At 45.6% G+C, this 15006-nt stretch overlaps 1 protein-coding gene and 1 long non-coding RNA gene across 2 annotated transcripts in view; one reads left to right on the forward strand and one right to left on the reverse strand.

The window, feature by feature from the left end:
• Positions 1 to 1328: 1328 nt before the first annotated feature.
• DDX28 (DEAD-box helicase 28) lies at positions 1329 to 3573 on the reverse strand. Its single transcript, XM_086945197.1, has one exon. It carries the CDS (start codon positions 3480 to 3482, stop codon positions 1608 to 1610), a length of 1875 nt encoding a protein of 624 aa, XP_086801323.1. The 5' UTR covers positions 3483 to 3573; the 3' UTR covers positions 1329 to 1607.
• A 318-nt stretch (positions 3574 to 3891) lies between these two features.
• LOC147674132 (uncharacterized) overlaps positions 3892 to 15006 on the forward strand; it is a 159299-nt gene continuing 148184 nt past the window's right edge. Inside the window, exon 1 of the long non-coding RNA XR_015302553.1 lies at positions 3892 to 4150. This is a non-coding gene — a long non-coding RNA (uncharacterized LOC147674132). The remainder of the gene's footprint in view (positions 4151 to 15006) is intronic.

Here is a 15006-nt window from a genome sequence, read left to right on the forward strand (position 1 = left end):
AAAAATAATCTTCTAAGGCTTCTTGATTCTCATGAAACTTATTTTCTCTGATAGCATAGGGCCCGGGCATGTTATGCCCTCTACTCGGGTAGCAATCTGGGACACATCCTTCCTTATGGGATTCTCCTCTACAACAGTCACAGGGGGGCAACCGACCAGTGTTAGTTGCCTTAAAATTAACCCCATTGCTAGCTCTTAATGAAGGCACTGAAGGACCAAGCGAGCATGTAATAAGTGCATGCAAGGTCGAGCTCTTAAGGTCAAAAAAGTCTACCATTGTTTTCTGCACTGAAGTCTACTGAGAGTCATTATGGAATGTAGCAGCAGAGAAATCTAGTTGGGTTCCTACCTGAAGTGCCTTTATTGCTGGAACCAACACCAACCCCGAAGACCCAGCTCCAGTGCCCCCATCGGAAATAGAATCTACCTTGCTGATTGCTATAATCTCAGCTTGGCAGTCCTCCCCAGCATCCAGCATGTCAAGTGTTTTGGGCATCAAGGGAGGTTTGGCAGCCCTATTGGGCTGCTTCTGCTAAATTCTATGCACCCCATTCTGTATGCCTTTCAAAAAAATGTTTTTAAGTTTTTAGATTTGAATAAAGACTTTACATTTAAAACTTTACAAAAATATTGTTTTTCAAAAAAAATATTTCCATATCTTGATTGCCAATGTGGTTACAATTGGTTATAGTCACATGTGATGTACGATATGCCTTATCCCATGTATAGGATTTGGGTGCAGGCAAACTAAGTTAAATATTTCAACATTTCTATTCAAATAAAAATTCAAAAAACATATGTTTCAGTACTGTTTTTGTTTTCGACTTACCTTAGATTATGTACTTACAGCACCCATTAGGCATACAATCTCTACTATATAATGTCCAGGCTGTTAACAGCATGGGCTTCTTGCGTTGGTTAATTTTGTAGCAGATGGGTACGGGATGTGGCTGTTTGTTTTCCTCCATAACAGGGGTGGTGTATTTCCTGCATGGGTCTGCCAGTGGACAAAGGCCTCTAATTATGGCAGAATTGTATTTTTTCAATGAAATGTCTATCAGTTTTTGATGTTATGAGTGGACAAAGGTGGTAGTAAGTGACAGACGGAAGGTGGGTGTTCATTACCCATGACGTCAAACTCCAAATACAGCAGATGGTACTTTATGCCAGAGGACAGAAGAACTGGAAAATTTCAAAGATTCATCCTATCTATGATCACTAATAAACTGCTTGAGAATTTTTTTTTAAAGAGTTAAAAGTGATAACCCAATAATATATGTTGCATTCATTATATATCAATTAGGCAGCAAAAAAACGAAAACAAAAAATTGATTGTTGTTGAAATTTTATTTTTGCACCACATTACATAAGATGGTGAGGTCATCACGTTCCCCCCTTCACTGATGTGCTATTCTGGCTAAATAGGGAATTTAATAAAAAGGGCAGGCTAGTTTTCAACAGTAATCATGCACATAGTTTGAATCCCTGGAACAGTATTTCTCTGTTGTGTAATATTAGAATTATACACGCATTAGAAAATATCAGACCTTCAATGCACAGCTGAACCTGCTAAGGCACACAAAATCAAGGAATAAGAAATTAATTAATTAATCTTCTTCTGAATCAAACTGGATCAGATCGGTTTTAGGAATAGGTTCTTTCATGCAAGATTCCATCCCAGGCAGACTGGTTCGTCTCCTAGCGGCTGTTTCTATTTTCTGTACAAGTTCAACATCCCACTTATGCGTCACAAAGCTAACTACCACCCCAAGGTGCTTACTTCCCACCCGGCCAACCCTTCCTGTACGGTGAATATAATCATGCAGTGTTGGTGGGAAATCATAATTTATCACAAGCTCAACCCGTGAACTGTCCAGCCCTCTAGAGGCTATATCTGTGCAGACCAACACATCAGTCAATCCTTTCTGGAAGGAGTTGAAAATGCCAGTTCGCCTATCAGCAGGCATTTGCCCTTGTAGTCTTAAATGTTTGACACTGTGGTCATCAAGTAAGTACCCTAGCCAGTTGACCGTTTTGGAGTTATTACAGAAGACCAGCACACCAGCTCCAGGCTCTTGTTTCTTTAACATTTCCAGGAGTTCTGTCAATTTATCTGCACCTTTCACTTTTAAAAACTTCTGTTTAACGTGGGGCATGAGAAAGTGCAATCTTTTACTTTTGATGGTGGTAATGGTGCCAAGATCAGTGAACTGTCCTAGCAGTTCACCCACTCCTTTGGGGAAAGTGGCTCCAATGACCACCAGCTGGGCTTTACCCTCCAGGCCCGTAGTATCAGCATGCACTGTGGATATGTTCACCTGAAGCAGGATCTCTTCAACCAAGTCTTTGAAGCTCTCATCACACAGGGTGTCCGCCTCATCAAGGACCAAGAATCTCAGGTCACGTAGGGTAATTAAATCCCTCCGGAGAGCTTTGCAGAGTGCACCTGGGGTGGCCACTAGTATATCAGCGTGGCCTGATAAGGTCTTCTTCACCCTGCCCATGCCCCTGCCTCCACCAACCGATTTAACTTTCAACCGAAAGGGTAGGGAAAAGGAAGTGGCCACACTGTACACTTGGTCTGCAAGTTCTCTGGAGGGGACCACCACCAGCGACCGTGGGCCATCATCCATCCGTAGTCGGCGCCAAACGTTTGCTCGTGGTGTACCCAAGCGTCGCGAGTCCCAAGTCTTCTCGTGGTTCTCGTTCAGCTCTAAACAGCCCTGAAGTCCTTGAATCTCCTTTTGTTCGTCTGTTGGCAAAGTTTCAGGACCTCCTTCTTTCTCGGGCCCGAGGGAGCCCTTAGCCCTTACAGCCTCGGTTCTTCGGGTGGGTGTGCGCAGACCTTCTTGTCCTGAGTTTCCCGAGGTATCGTCACTAAGCAGCCTGAGCAGAATCGGCAACAAGTAGCAGAGGGTCTTGCCGCTGCCAGTCTCTGCAGCGCAGAGTACGTTGTTGCCTCCCAGAAGTCTGGGGATGGTCTGGCGCTGGACCCCGGTGGGATGCTGGAAGCCTTTGTCCTTGAGGAGCTGTACAAGTGCCGGGCTGACCCCCAGCTCCTCGAAGCCGACAACCGACGCTCTACTATCCTCGGACTGTGGCAAGCTGGGTACGTCCTCTGTGGTGTTGTTGACTGTAAAGTAATCCCCATAAGAAAGACTGTGCTTCCAGCCCTTGGACACCAGGCGCGGAGGGGGGCCCAGCCGTCTGAAGGTGTGCCCGGTGTGCTGGTTCAGCTCTGGCCGTCGGCTACTGATGAGGAGGCGACCGGGAAGGGAGGACAGAACAGGGCGCACACAGTGTCCCTTTTTGGAGCCAGAGCCCAAAGCCCTCTCTCTGCGGAGCTGCATACGACGAGGAACCCGGATTACTGCCGGCCCGGTGGAGCTGCATTGCCGACTGCAGAGTGTGGCGCCAGCCCACAGCAAGGAATTCAAGAGCACCGGGAGCCGCTCTCGGAATAGTCTCAACACAATCGCCATAAAATTACAGTATTATGCATTGACACTGTACAGACGAGTGCGAACAGATGACTGTCACCATGTGGGCAAGTAAAGAAAGTGAAATAGTGTTCACGACGTAGGGACATTTGAAATAGAAGATGGACTACCTCGCTATGGAGTACAAGATAGCAGTATGCCTATAAACAAACAATTGTCGATACTAGGTCATGGTTTCACTCGTCATAGAGGCCACATAGTGGAATACGTTTATTTTCACGTATTTGAAATAAACATAATTACCGAAAATACATATATGAAGCTCGATAGAACATATATGTTTAGAAGACTAATTGTGTTACAGTACTTAAAAATTTTATCAATTTGAGCAGCGGAATTAAGATAACACGTTTTAGAATTCCCAACTGGAGTATATAAGTGTTACTATTGGAAAGGAATCCGAAAAGGTAATATGAACGGCACTTTAGCAAGATGGCGGATTTCACTCAGGCACTGGAAGACATGTTCTGAAATACCGGCTTTATGGCGAGGAATGATGAGGTCACAAATCCTCGCACTGGATTGACAGCACTGTCGTCTCTGTACCCACATGTAAGCACTGGTGGGACTTACATGTCGTGGAGTTTCACTAGTTCTTTGCAGTAATTGGCCCTTTCGGCAAGAGGCGAGACAAGGAGCACAGCGAGGCGGTGAGAATGGCTGGACAAGACCCTCTTTTTCAACTTGAATGATGTACATATACTACTTGCCCAGTAACCTCTATTTGGGAGCAAGGGTCCCCTTTTGCAATTTTTCCAACCTAAACACTGCCACAAACAATATTTTCCCTGCCTGTGTTTATTTATTTTTTAACAAAAAAGCTGACAGTATTTCTTTTAGGGACTCTGAACAGAATTAACAAGTTTAGTGTCCCCTTATGTGTAACAATATCCTGTCTTAAGTTTGACACTCTGAGTTACGTTGATGATACAGACCACAGCTGGTGTGATTATTTTATTAATTTCGGGGCATAATGTATGTCACAGCACGTACTGCCGAGAAGTGAGTCTTCAATAGGTGTAGGTTCCAAGACGTCCACAGAGCCTTGAGTGTACAGCCCACACTGCCCGAACTTCCGAGACTTTAACAGAGAGCTCTCTAATATCCATGTTGCCCAGCGAGTAGGAGGGCATAGTGAGTTGCATGCCTGCTGCTGAAGTATGTTTGATATGTATGTCACAAGCTAGATTGCAAACAAGCCGAACGAGGGTTCCGTTTTTATGCGGCCAGAAATTTAATACCATAAATGTTGTAATAGTAACACTTGTTATTTACTATACATAACGTTGGAAGGTGTGAGTAGGAAGCACTATATAACAAGCATTTGCAATGCAATAGGTCTCGTATTCACGCGAGTTTGAGCTATTGGCATTGTAAATGGCAATGCCTTTTATGGTTTTGGTTTTAAAAACATAAATAAAAGGCATTGTGATTTACAATACTAATAGCTTAAACTCTCACAAATGCGAGACCTACTGCATTGCAGTAAAGGGCCTTCTCGACCGCTTGTTAGATTGTAAATATCAGAGGAAGAGACCGGCCTGCGACGTCTTCAAAATCCATATAAATAGTGCAGTGAAGAAGATGTGGAAGTGTTGTAAATTACACAGACCCAAAGTGTGAAGTGAGAGTTAAATATGATCCGAGCTATAAACACTAACAAAGAGTTTCAACACCTTTCGCTCAGTGGTTACATTGTTGCGGCACAGGAGGGAAAGCAGGGGGGTGCTATTTCCTGCCCTCTCCCTGATTTGAGTGTGCAGAGTGGCATTGCGTAATGTCATTGCTATCTTTGACCTAATAAAAAACACGCCAGCTGGATTAGGGTCCTTGCTTCACCTCCTGGTGTAGGGCGGGCTGTGCTTTATGGCAGGCATGGAGGGAGGGATGGTCTCGGCTGCAGCTCCGGCCTCGTACAGTGCCCATGCTATTACTAGTGAGTGAGAGGCGCTTAGGTGGTCGTATTGGTATTGGGGGTGGTGATATTGGTGGTGAACTAAACACACACAAACACACTGAAGGTGACTCCTAGACGGTACTGCATAAACCAGTGACCAGCAACAAATATCTCAGGGGCCGCACATGTAAAAAGAAAGGGCTGCGCCGGAGATGGAGGCTGGCTCTCCCTCTATGCACTGTCACGGCCCCAATTTTTGAGAGCTGAGTGACGCAAGTGGCCGACCTCACGTTACACGTTGCGTGTCAAACTTACTTTCCACTGACTTTTTATGGGCTCGCAGCAACTAACCTATGCTTTAGACTCAATCTGAAATTCTGATCCTTCGTTTCTTCTCATCACACCACCGAAGCACAAAATGAGCAGATATAATGTAAGCTACAATGTAGACTTTGCAGTCTCTAACCTAGCCTTGTTGATTTTATAGGGGTCTGCCAATCGCTCTTCACATGAGGCACAATAGTGCCACTCTCATCACCTTTTAACTGGCAGTGTGGTGCACTGGCCCATTCTTTGAAAACACTGCGTGTACTAGGAATGGGTGGTACAGCTTAAAAAATTGTTTTCAGGGGCTCCCTCTTGAAAACCGCTAGGCCGCCCAGACTACTAAATTTTCCCATTCTACTGCCAACTTAGCCCGTAGTTGTGCCTCAGTTTCACGCACCTTGGGGGCTTCCAGGCACCCCTGCCTCTCCTCGCTTACATCAGCAGAGAGCGTGTGTCCAGGGGCTTCGCTGCCCTCCCTAAAGCTATCTGCCGGCCCTCTCCCGGATCCGCTCCTCGGGCAGCTCCATGCTGTAGTCCCCCCGGCCTCTCCCGGACTCACCTTGGCGATGGCCTTCCTGTAGTGGGTCACCGCCTGCTGGATGAGGCTGGAGACCTGTAGGTTGCCGTCCCGTAGGGCACCACCACCGGGTACCTCACTAAGCATACAGTCACTTCCATGCTGTTGCTGGCCGGCGTCGCTCCCCGGAGCAGCGCAGGGCTGGCTCAGCGCTGCCTCCAGCCGTGGCTCACCAGGGCATGCACCCCGGGCACAAGCATGAGCGGCCAGCCCGAGCACCCAGCCGGAGCCAGGGAAAGAAAACAAGAGAGATTTGTGCGAAGTGTTGCAGCAGTGCAGCCCAATCCCTCCTGCGTGCAGCCACAACTCCTGCCGGCCTCCAGAGGCTACAGCCCCAGGTCCACACCCAGCAAAGAGCGTCAAAGCCAGGTCTGCGCCATGCACCGGCTCTGTTGGTACTACCACCCGTCCTTCTCCTCCAGCCACCACACTGTCTGCTGCTCAGGCACACAGGGGAACACCAGCCGCGGAAGGCAGGCGAGCTAAGGAAAAGAAATATATAATTTTACACAGGCTACAGCAGCAGCACACAGGGGAAGCCACTGGACTGGTCTGTCTCCCCTCCATGGATGCTCAGAGCATTACTGCTACCTGCTCGCCGAAGACACTATCAAGTTTCACTCTTTCCCAAGGAGCCTCCTCACTATTTTTCACCCCAGGGACACGTTTCACCCCCCCCAAAAATATTTGCAATGCCGTAGGTCTCACATTTAAATGCGAGACCTAAAGCATTTCAAACAACTAGCCGCCATTGACCCGGCTCAATAAAGAAAAGGTATGCGTACAGTTTAACAACCTAGTAAAGGGGCCAGTAGTGATGGCAGGATACAAATGACGTCATGGCCGTACTAAGGAGGGATTAATAGCCTATTAAGGAATCAAACGCCAGCATTTACGAAGGCCAAATACGGAAGCCAATGAAAAAATATGGGCCAGGCATCTCCTCCGTACTCTACCTACAACAGATGGCCAGAGCAGCGCTTGCGCGCTGGCTCCGGCTCGACCTAAAAACAAGTTAATGATACATTTCCAATTTCTTAAACATAACTCCGACAGGTAACTGGCCCCTTTCAAAACCTTACAACCATTCCACCACTTATCCTTTAATACAAGCTTTCCATATTTACTGAAGGTAAGCTCAGTATATAACTGCAAAGAGCTCAATCCCATTGGTGACACAGCCTACCCTAGCTATGTACCTGACACCAGAAGTAATGAAAGTAAAAATGGTAAGTATGGTATTCCATAAGAAGAGACGTTAGACCAACCTTTTTAAATATAATCTCACTCGCTATGAAATAAATACAAATATTTTTGGGGACTTTGACATGAACATGCCTGTGGAGTTTCAGACCAAAATGTTATCAGGGCTTTTTTTTACACTGTGTCTAGCATCCACACACCTTTGTACTCACGGCATAGATGCCAAGTTGCTCCATGTCACGTGAAACACTCTGCTAGTCATTCTTTTTCTTCAACAGCACTCAGACTTTAGAGCCCATATTTATTATTGTGAAAGTGAAGATGTCTGGATCTCACTTATATCGAATTTGTATGCGTCAAATGGCGTAGAGGGTGAGGATTGTGACCTTGTTTTGGACAGTGGGTATTCTATGGATCCTCCTTCTGAGAAATCCATTGCTTCGGTGATCAAGAGTATGCGCTCCTCCGGAGCAATGGGTCCGGACGAGTTGCCCATTTCAGTACTGAAGCAGGATGTCACTTCATGGAGCAGGATTCTTTTCCCTTTGTTTAAAGCCTGCTTCTCAATGAGATCAGTTCCTACATCCTGGAGGGGAAGTATACTAATACCCATATTTAAGAAGGGAGAGCGGGATAAACCCATGAACTACCGTTTGATAGCTTTACTGGATTCTATTGGGAAAGTTTTTGCTAAGTGTCTTCTAATATTAATCACTGATTGGGTGGAGGCAAATGGAATTCTACCTTTGGAACAAACTGGGTTCCGCAAAGAGCATGGTACACTTGATAATTTAACAGCCCTTCAAGTGATTGTGGACAAATATGTACGAGTGCGAGGTGGTGGAGTATATGCGGCATTCATAGACTTCGCCACAGCGTTTGACAAGGTGGACCGTCCGACGCTGTGGAGAAAGCTTGCTGTATTGGGTATGCCACCCCATCTACTGGAACTTGTAAGATCCCTTCACTTGAATACCTGGTGTAAGGTGCTACAAGGCGGAGAAAGGGGTCTTTCACAGATTATCCCATCCCTGAATGGATTAAAACAGGGGTGTCTATTGGCCCCCATGTTGTTTTCATTATATATTGCGGACCTACCTGCTTCCATTGCTGCATGTGGTGGGTTAGCCCCGGTAGTTGGAGGTTCATCCATTTCTGTTTTAATGTATGCAGATGATATCCTTATTTTAGACTTAACTCTGAAGGGCTTGTCTAACCGCCTGCAAGCATTACATTTATTTGCAGAAGCACATTTTATTAAGATTAATGCTTCCAAAAGCAAAATCATGTGCATTACTGGAAGAAAAAAATGTAGGTCTGAAAACTTCGGTTGGGCTATAGGAGGCCAGAGACTAGAGGTGGTTAAAACTTACACCTTTTTAGGTAAAATAATCTCGGCAAACCTAAGTGAAAAACCCCATATTGAACATAATTCGCGTAAAGCATTGGCTCATGGTATGGGGTTATGTTCCTTGTATTCTGCTACAGGAAAAAGACACTTTGCTCGATTTTTGGAAGTATATAGAGCAAAAATCCCTGCAACTCTGCTTTATGGAATAGAATTGGTGGAGTTAAGGCATTGGGGTTTTTTGCAGTTAATGGAAGGAAAGGTACTAAGAAGAAATTCTTCCCTTAATACAGCTTGCTCCGTGTCTGCATGCAGGCTGGAATTCGGCCTTCGGAGCTGTTGGGTACAGGGGTTGATTGCCCTGGTAAGGTGGGTGGCCTGTTTGGCCAGAGGTAAATCGGGTTCCTTACGGGCATATATTAAAAACGAACTGCTGGGCAATCTAAACGAGTTTTCACTAATAGTAAAAAACTTTAGAAAAGCGGTAGCAATGTTAGAGTTGGATGCAAGTACTTTGTTCTTGCTCTCTCCTTCTCAACTAAAGACTCAGCTGAAATCCGCATCTTGGGAACTCTGTTTTAAATTGGATATGACTGCTTTACACGAAAAGAAGGGTGGTGATTTACTTTTAAGCACGTATTCAGTAAAGCAGGCCCAGCAGTACGTTTCCTGGAATATCCCTCATAGAGTCCGTAGGCTATGGTACCTTTTAAGACATGATTTGCTTCCTCTAAATTCACTTTTAGCAAAGTGGTATGGGACATCTCCAGTATGTAACTTTTGTAATAAGGCAGTGCAGGACCGAAATCATGTTTTGTTTATTTGTCCTGCATTACGTCCATTGCGCTCTAAATGGTTAAAATCTATTTGTCTACAATTAGGAATCCTTAATGTAAATACTTTCTTTCATGCCCTTTATTGTCCACCTAATGAAATGTTTTGCTTCAAAATTTTTACCTTTTTTAAGGGTTTTTTTAGATATTTATTGATGATACCTAGAGATGTTGTTTGATGATTGTTCGGCCAGTGTTAATGATGTGATCTTTCAATCGGCTTTTATTGTGATTTCTATTGTATGTAGTGGTGTATAGCTATGTGATTGTTTTATGTGGCCCTCTTTTGAGAGCCAAAAACTTAATAAACTTAAACTTGAAAACTAAACTTGAAAGTGAAACTATAAAACAAGACTGCATAGGGTTTGTTACTAAAAAGGCAGGCTTTGCTTATGGCATCACACATACCATGTTCATAGCTCTAAACTTTCCCAGCATCTTGGATAGTGTTAGCCAAACTCCGTGCCCCGTAGCCCCATCTTGATATGTGGAAACATATTAAGAACTGGCACAACAGCCTAGTTGGTTGAGCGCTCACTGTTTAGATTTCTACTCTTGTGAGACACATTTTCAAATCTCAGCCTTTTGTCTTTCAAATAAAATAAGTACCATTATGTTGGGTAATAGAATAATCATAGTTTTTAGAAGTGGATGCGGTCTGTATTAAAAACTTTTTTATGGGGGAGGAGCTTCGCGCGCAACCAAGATGGCCGCATGAGCACAGGTCTCCCGAGACCCTCGTAACCTCCCGAATATATCCTGTCATTTATCCTGTTTGCTGTCAACATCTTCGTGCAGATGAACCACAGGAGGAGTGAAAGCTGAAATTTGTATCCCGATCGGACCCCGGAGGCCGGAGTTGTGGTGCTGGAAAGTCTGCGGCCTTCGTCTCTTGGATACCCGGCGCTTGGGTTGGCATGGTGCCCGGGGTGTAATTGAACAACATCGGCCTAAGATCGCGGAGGCGGCCGGTCTGGCTTCACTTTCACGTTCGTTTTTGGCACTTGGTTTGCATCCCGGGCCTGGGGACGCCTCATTGAAGTGAAAGCTCGTACCCCTATTGGTGCTTGAGCGTACTGAACAACACACGAGGTGTCGGACTTTGGCCTAGAGCGTGAGCCGTCCTTTTTTTTGTGGCTAATTCTAGTGCTTTGCCCGAGGACCGTTTTGCACTTTCGCTTTCTGGACTCTGAGCGGATAAGTCACATTGGTCGACTTCCCTAGCAGTTAGGTCTTGTCTACTGCTTGCTGGACTGGACATGGCGAGCAAACCGGAGGGGGACAAGCAGAAGTCGAAAGCCACCAGACGGGGTGGATATACCCAAACCAATGTCATGGACCGATATGCCCAGGTTAAGGGGTCGCCCAGTGGACCGGGTAGGTCTCTGGTGGAAGCGAAGGACTCATCAGCTCTGGTAACTGAACCAACCTTACAGGACGTGATGGCCGCCATCGATGGTATCAGGTCTTCCCTTGGGAAGCAAATGGAGACCCTTGCCCATAAATTGGATACAATGGCGATCAATGTGAATTTGATCCGCACAGACCTTACAGAGACTAATGAAAAGGTCAAATCTTTGGATATAAAGACATTGAGTTTAACGGATGACGTTGTCGACTCGCAGACTGAGGTCCGTAACCTGAAGGCCTCGAATTACATTGTTGTCCGTCGCCTGGAGGATTTTGAAGGGAGGGCCCGGCGGAATAATGTTCGTATAATTCAGAGGTCTTCAAATTTTTTGATGCCGAGACCCCCTTGTAAAACCTTTTTAGGCGTAAGGACCCCCTTCCGACAAAAGTTTCTAGAAACTAGTACTCCTCATCATTAACAACTATCGACAACCATAAATGCGCCTGTTAGACCTCATCACATACATCCATCCATCATTCGTCCACCTACACTTTCATCCTTCCAACCATCTATCCTTCACCTGTTCACCCTTTCATCCTTCCATCCATACATTAATCCTTCATCCATCCACCCTTTCATCTATCCATCCATTCACCCATCATTCATCCACCCACCTTTTCACACATCCATCCATCATCCATGCAACCTTTTATCCATCCATACATCCATCCTTCATCCATCTACCTTTTCATCAATCCATCCATACATACATCCTTCATTCATCCACCTTTTTGTCCATCCACCCTTCATCCATCCACCCTTTCATCCATCCATTCAGCATTCGTCCACCCACCTTTTCACAAATCCATCCATCTTTCATACATGCAACCTTTTATCCATCCATACATCCATCCTTCATCCATCCACCCTTTCATCCTTCCATCCATCTATCCTTCACCCGTTCACCCTTTCATCCTTCCATCCATACATTAATCCTTCATCCATCCACCCTTTCATCCTTCCATCCATACAGCCATCCTTCATCCACCCACCCTTTCATCTATCCATCCACCCATCATTCATCCACCCACCTTTTCACACATCCATCATTCATCCATGCAACCTTTTATCCATCCTTCCATCCTTCATCCATCTACCTTTTCATCAATCCTTCCATACATACATCCTTCATTCATCCACCCGTTTGTCCATCCATCCTTCATCCACCCTTTCATCCATCCATCCATTTAGCATTCATCCACCCACCTTTTCACACATCCATCCATCCTTCATACATGCAACCTTTTATCCATCCATACATCCATCCTTCATCCATCCACCCTTTCATCCTTCCATCCATCTATCCTTTACCCTTTCACCCTTTCATCCTTCCATCCATACATTAATCCTTCATCCATCCACCCTTTCATCCTTCCATCCATACAGCCATCCTTCATCCACCCACCCTTTCATCTATCCATCCATTCACCCATCATTCATCCACCCCCCTTTTCACCCATCCATCCATGCAACCTTTTATCCATCCATACATCCATCCTTCATCCATCTACCTTTTCATCAATCCATCCATACATACATCCTTCATTCATCCACCCATCCATCCTTCATCCATCCGCCCTTTCATCCTTACATCCATCCATCCTCCGTCCACCCTTTCATCCTTCCATCCGTCCATCCATACAGCCATCCAACCTTTCATCCATACATTCATCCTTCATCCATCCACCCTTTCATCCATCCATCCCTCATTCATTCACCCACCTTTTCTGTGCCTCTCTCATGGGGGTTGGTCAGTATCTCTGTGTCGTCTTCCTTCTTCTTCCTTCCTCTCTCATGGGAGGGCATCTCTGTGCCTCCCTGCTGGGGGCAGGGGGTGGGGGGGGGGGGGGGAGGCGGTGGAAGACAGCCTGTTCTTCATGGTGAGATGTTGTTACAGCCTATCGGGCATATTTCTCCCGCACAGGCACCAGACACCAGGTATGAGGGCTTGTGAGACTTGAACCAATGAGGACCTTTCGCGTGCTTTACTGGCGGGACCCACAGCTCCAGGCGCGCAACGCCCTTTGAACTCAAAGGGCTACAGCCTCCTCCCCCAGCCACCCCACCCCACCCCTCCCAACCCCTCGTGTATGTGAGCCCGGCTGAAACAGCTTCACTGGACACACACAAAGACACACCCAAGTACTTCACAGGTCTTTAAAATACCTTTTACTTGTTAATGAGGCTTTGATTTTTTTCACCCCTCGGTGTGAATTAGGCTTCCGTCATGAGCACCCTCAATCAGCCCGGCGCCACTAAGGCAAACTGAAAGAATCTGTTCTGCGACCCCCTTCCCAGGACTCCACGACCCCCCTGGGGGTCGGGCCCCACAGATTGAAGACCTCTGATATAATTGGAGTTCCAGAAAAGGCGGAAGATCAAGCGGCTGACCTCTTTGTTGAGGACCTTATCGTCAACAAGCTAGCGCCCAAGGGACTGAGCAAGTTCTTTACTGTGGAGCGAGCGCACAGGGTCCCAGGCGGCAGACCGAAAGTGGTTGCACCGCCGAGGCCTATGATAGCACCGATCTTTCAACTTTCGGGACAGAGGCGCTATCCTCCAGGCCTCTCGAGCGGGTGGGCCCTTGAAATTCGAGAACTCATCAATAAGTTTCTACCCGGATTTCACAAAGACGGTCCAAAAACAGAGGCTAAGTTTTCTGGGGGTGAAGAGGAGACTTCGTGCTATGGGTCTCAAATACGCAATGTTTTTCCCGGCCAAGTTGAGGATCGAGTATAACGAACGGGTCTACTTCTTTGATAAGCAAACAAATGCCTGTTGCACAACTCCACGAAAAAAGTACAGTAGTTCTGTGTCTCAATGGACACTTCAAAGTTCAGGTTGCCACTGTCAGAGAAAACACCAATGTTTATGCAAATCAGATATTCTTTTATTGTATCTTGTTGGCCAGCCGACACGTGTTTTGTCGCAATGGAATACAGTAATTCTGCGACTCCTCAGGGCTGGGGAGGATACAAGATGAACACAAATGGAGTGCATCACAGTAACACAAGGTATACAGTAATTACTTTAGTGATGTCATTACGTGAAGGTGCTGGGACAATTGAGAGCACCGCGCAAACGAGCAAAAAACTGAAGTGGAAAGACAAACAAGACACCGTACCCACATACCAATGCAGGTAGAAAATTGCAAAGCAGCAAGCTGGACTGTGGATCGAGAGTGGATTAAAAGTGACATGGTATAGCATCGGTTTGAATAAAACTCAACTGTAACGTCGTGTATGAGTGACGCAAAGAGAAAAGAGGAATAGAGTGACTTGAAGGCGTGTTGTGATGACAAAATAAATGTGGAAAAGCTGAACACAGGGGGAAATAAATAATGACAAGTTTTAAGGATGTCCGTAGATCAGATTGTTCCCTGAATATATGTTCAGAAGGAATTGATCATTTAAAATTATTTATTAAGAATATTATTAGTTTTATTCTCAGTCCTTTAGTAAAAAGGGAGTGCGTTCTACCTGTGATTAAAGGGTGGCGGACCGCAGGTCTATAGAATTACCAAAAAAGGGGGAAGGAAAGAGGGACATAATTTCAAAATCAGTTCCGACTACTCAAAGCTCAGTTAAGTTTGTAGTGAGTTATAATTATCCAAACTTAAATGAAAGGAAATATCGTTAATGAAGGAAATCTCACCGCTTGGCCTGTGATTGTATACAAATTGTTGTGTGTGACTGATCGAGTTGACTTCACTTCAATAAAGGTGGGAGGAATAGTAGTAGATCAGCGTCTCACCTTTAAAAGTGAAAGTTGTTGAGTTGTACTATCGTGTGGTAGATTTCCTGAATTGGTGTAGGTATATTGGCGTCCACTTAACATAAAACGGGGAGTAGGGAGGCTCCCAGTAAATCAGATGCCCTAAAAGTACACACATGGTAACAAAAAGGCGGTT

Source organism: Lissotriton vulgaris, chromosome 12, assembly GCF_964263255.1.
Source record: "Lissotriton vulgaris chromosome 12, aLisVul1.2, whole genome shotgun sequence".
Taxonomy (NCBI): domain Eukaryota; kingdom Metazoa; phylum Chordata; class Amphibia; order Caudata; family Salamandridae; genus Lissotriton; species Lissotriton vulgaris.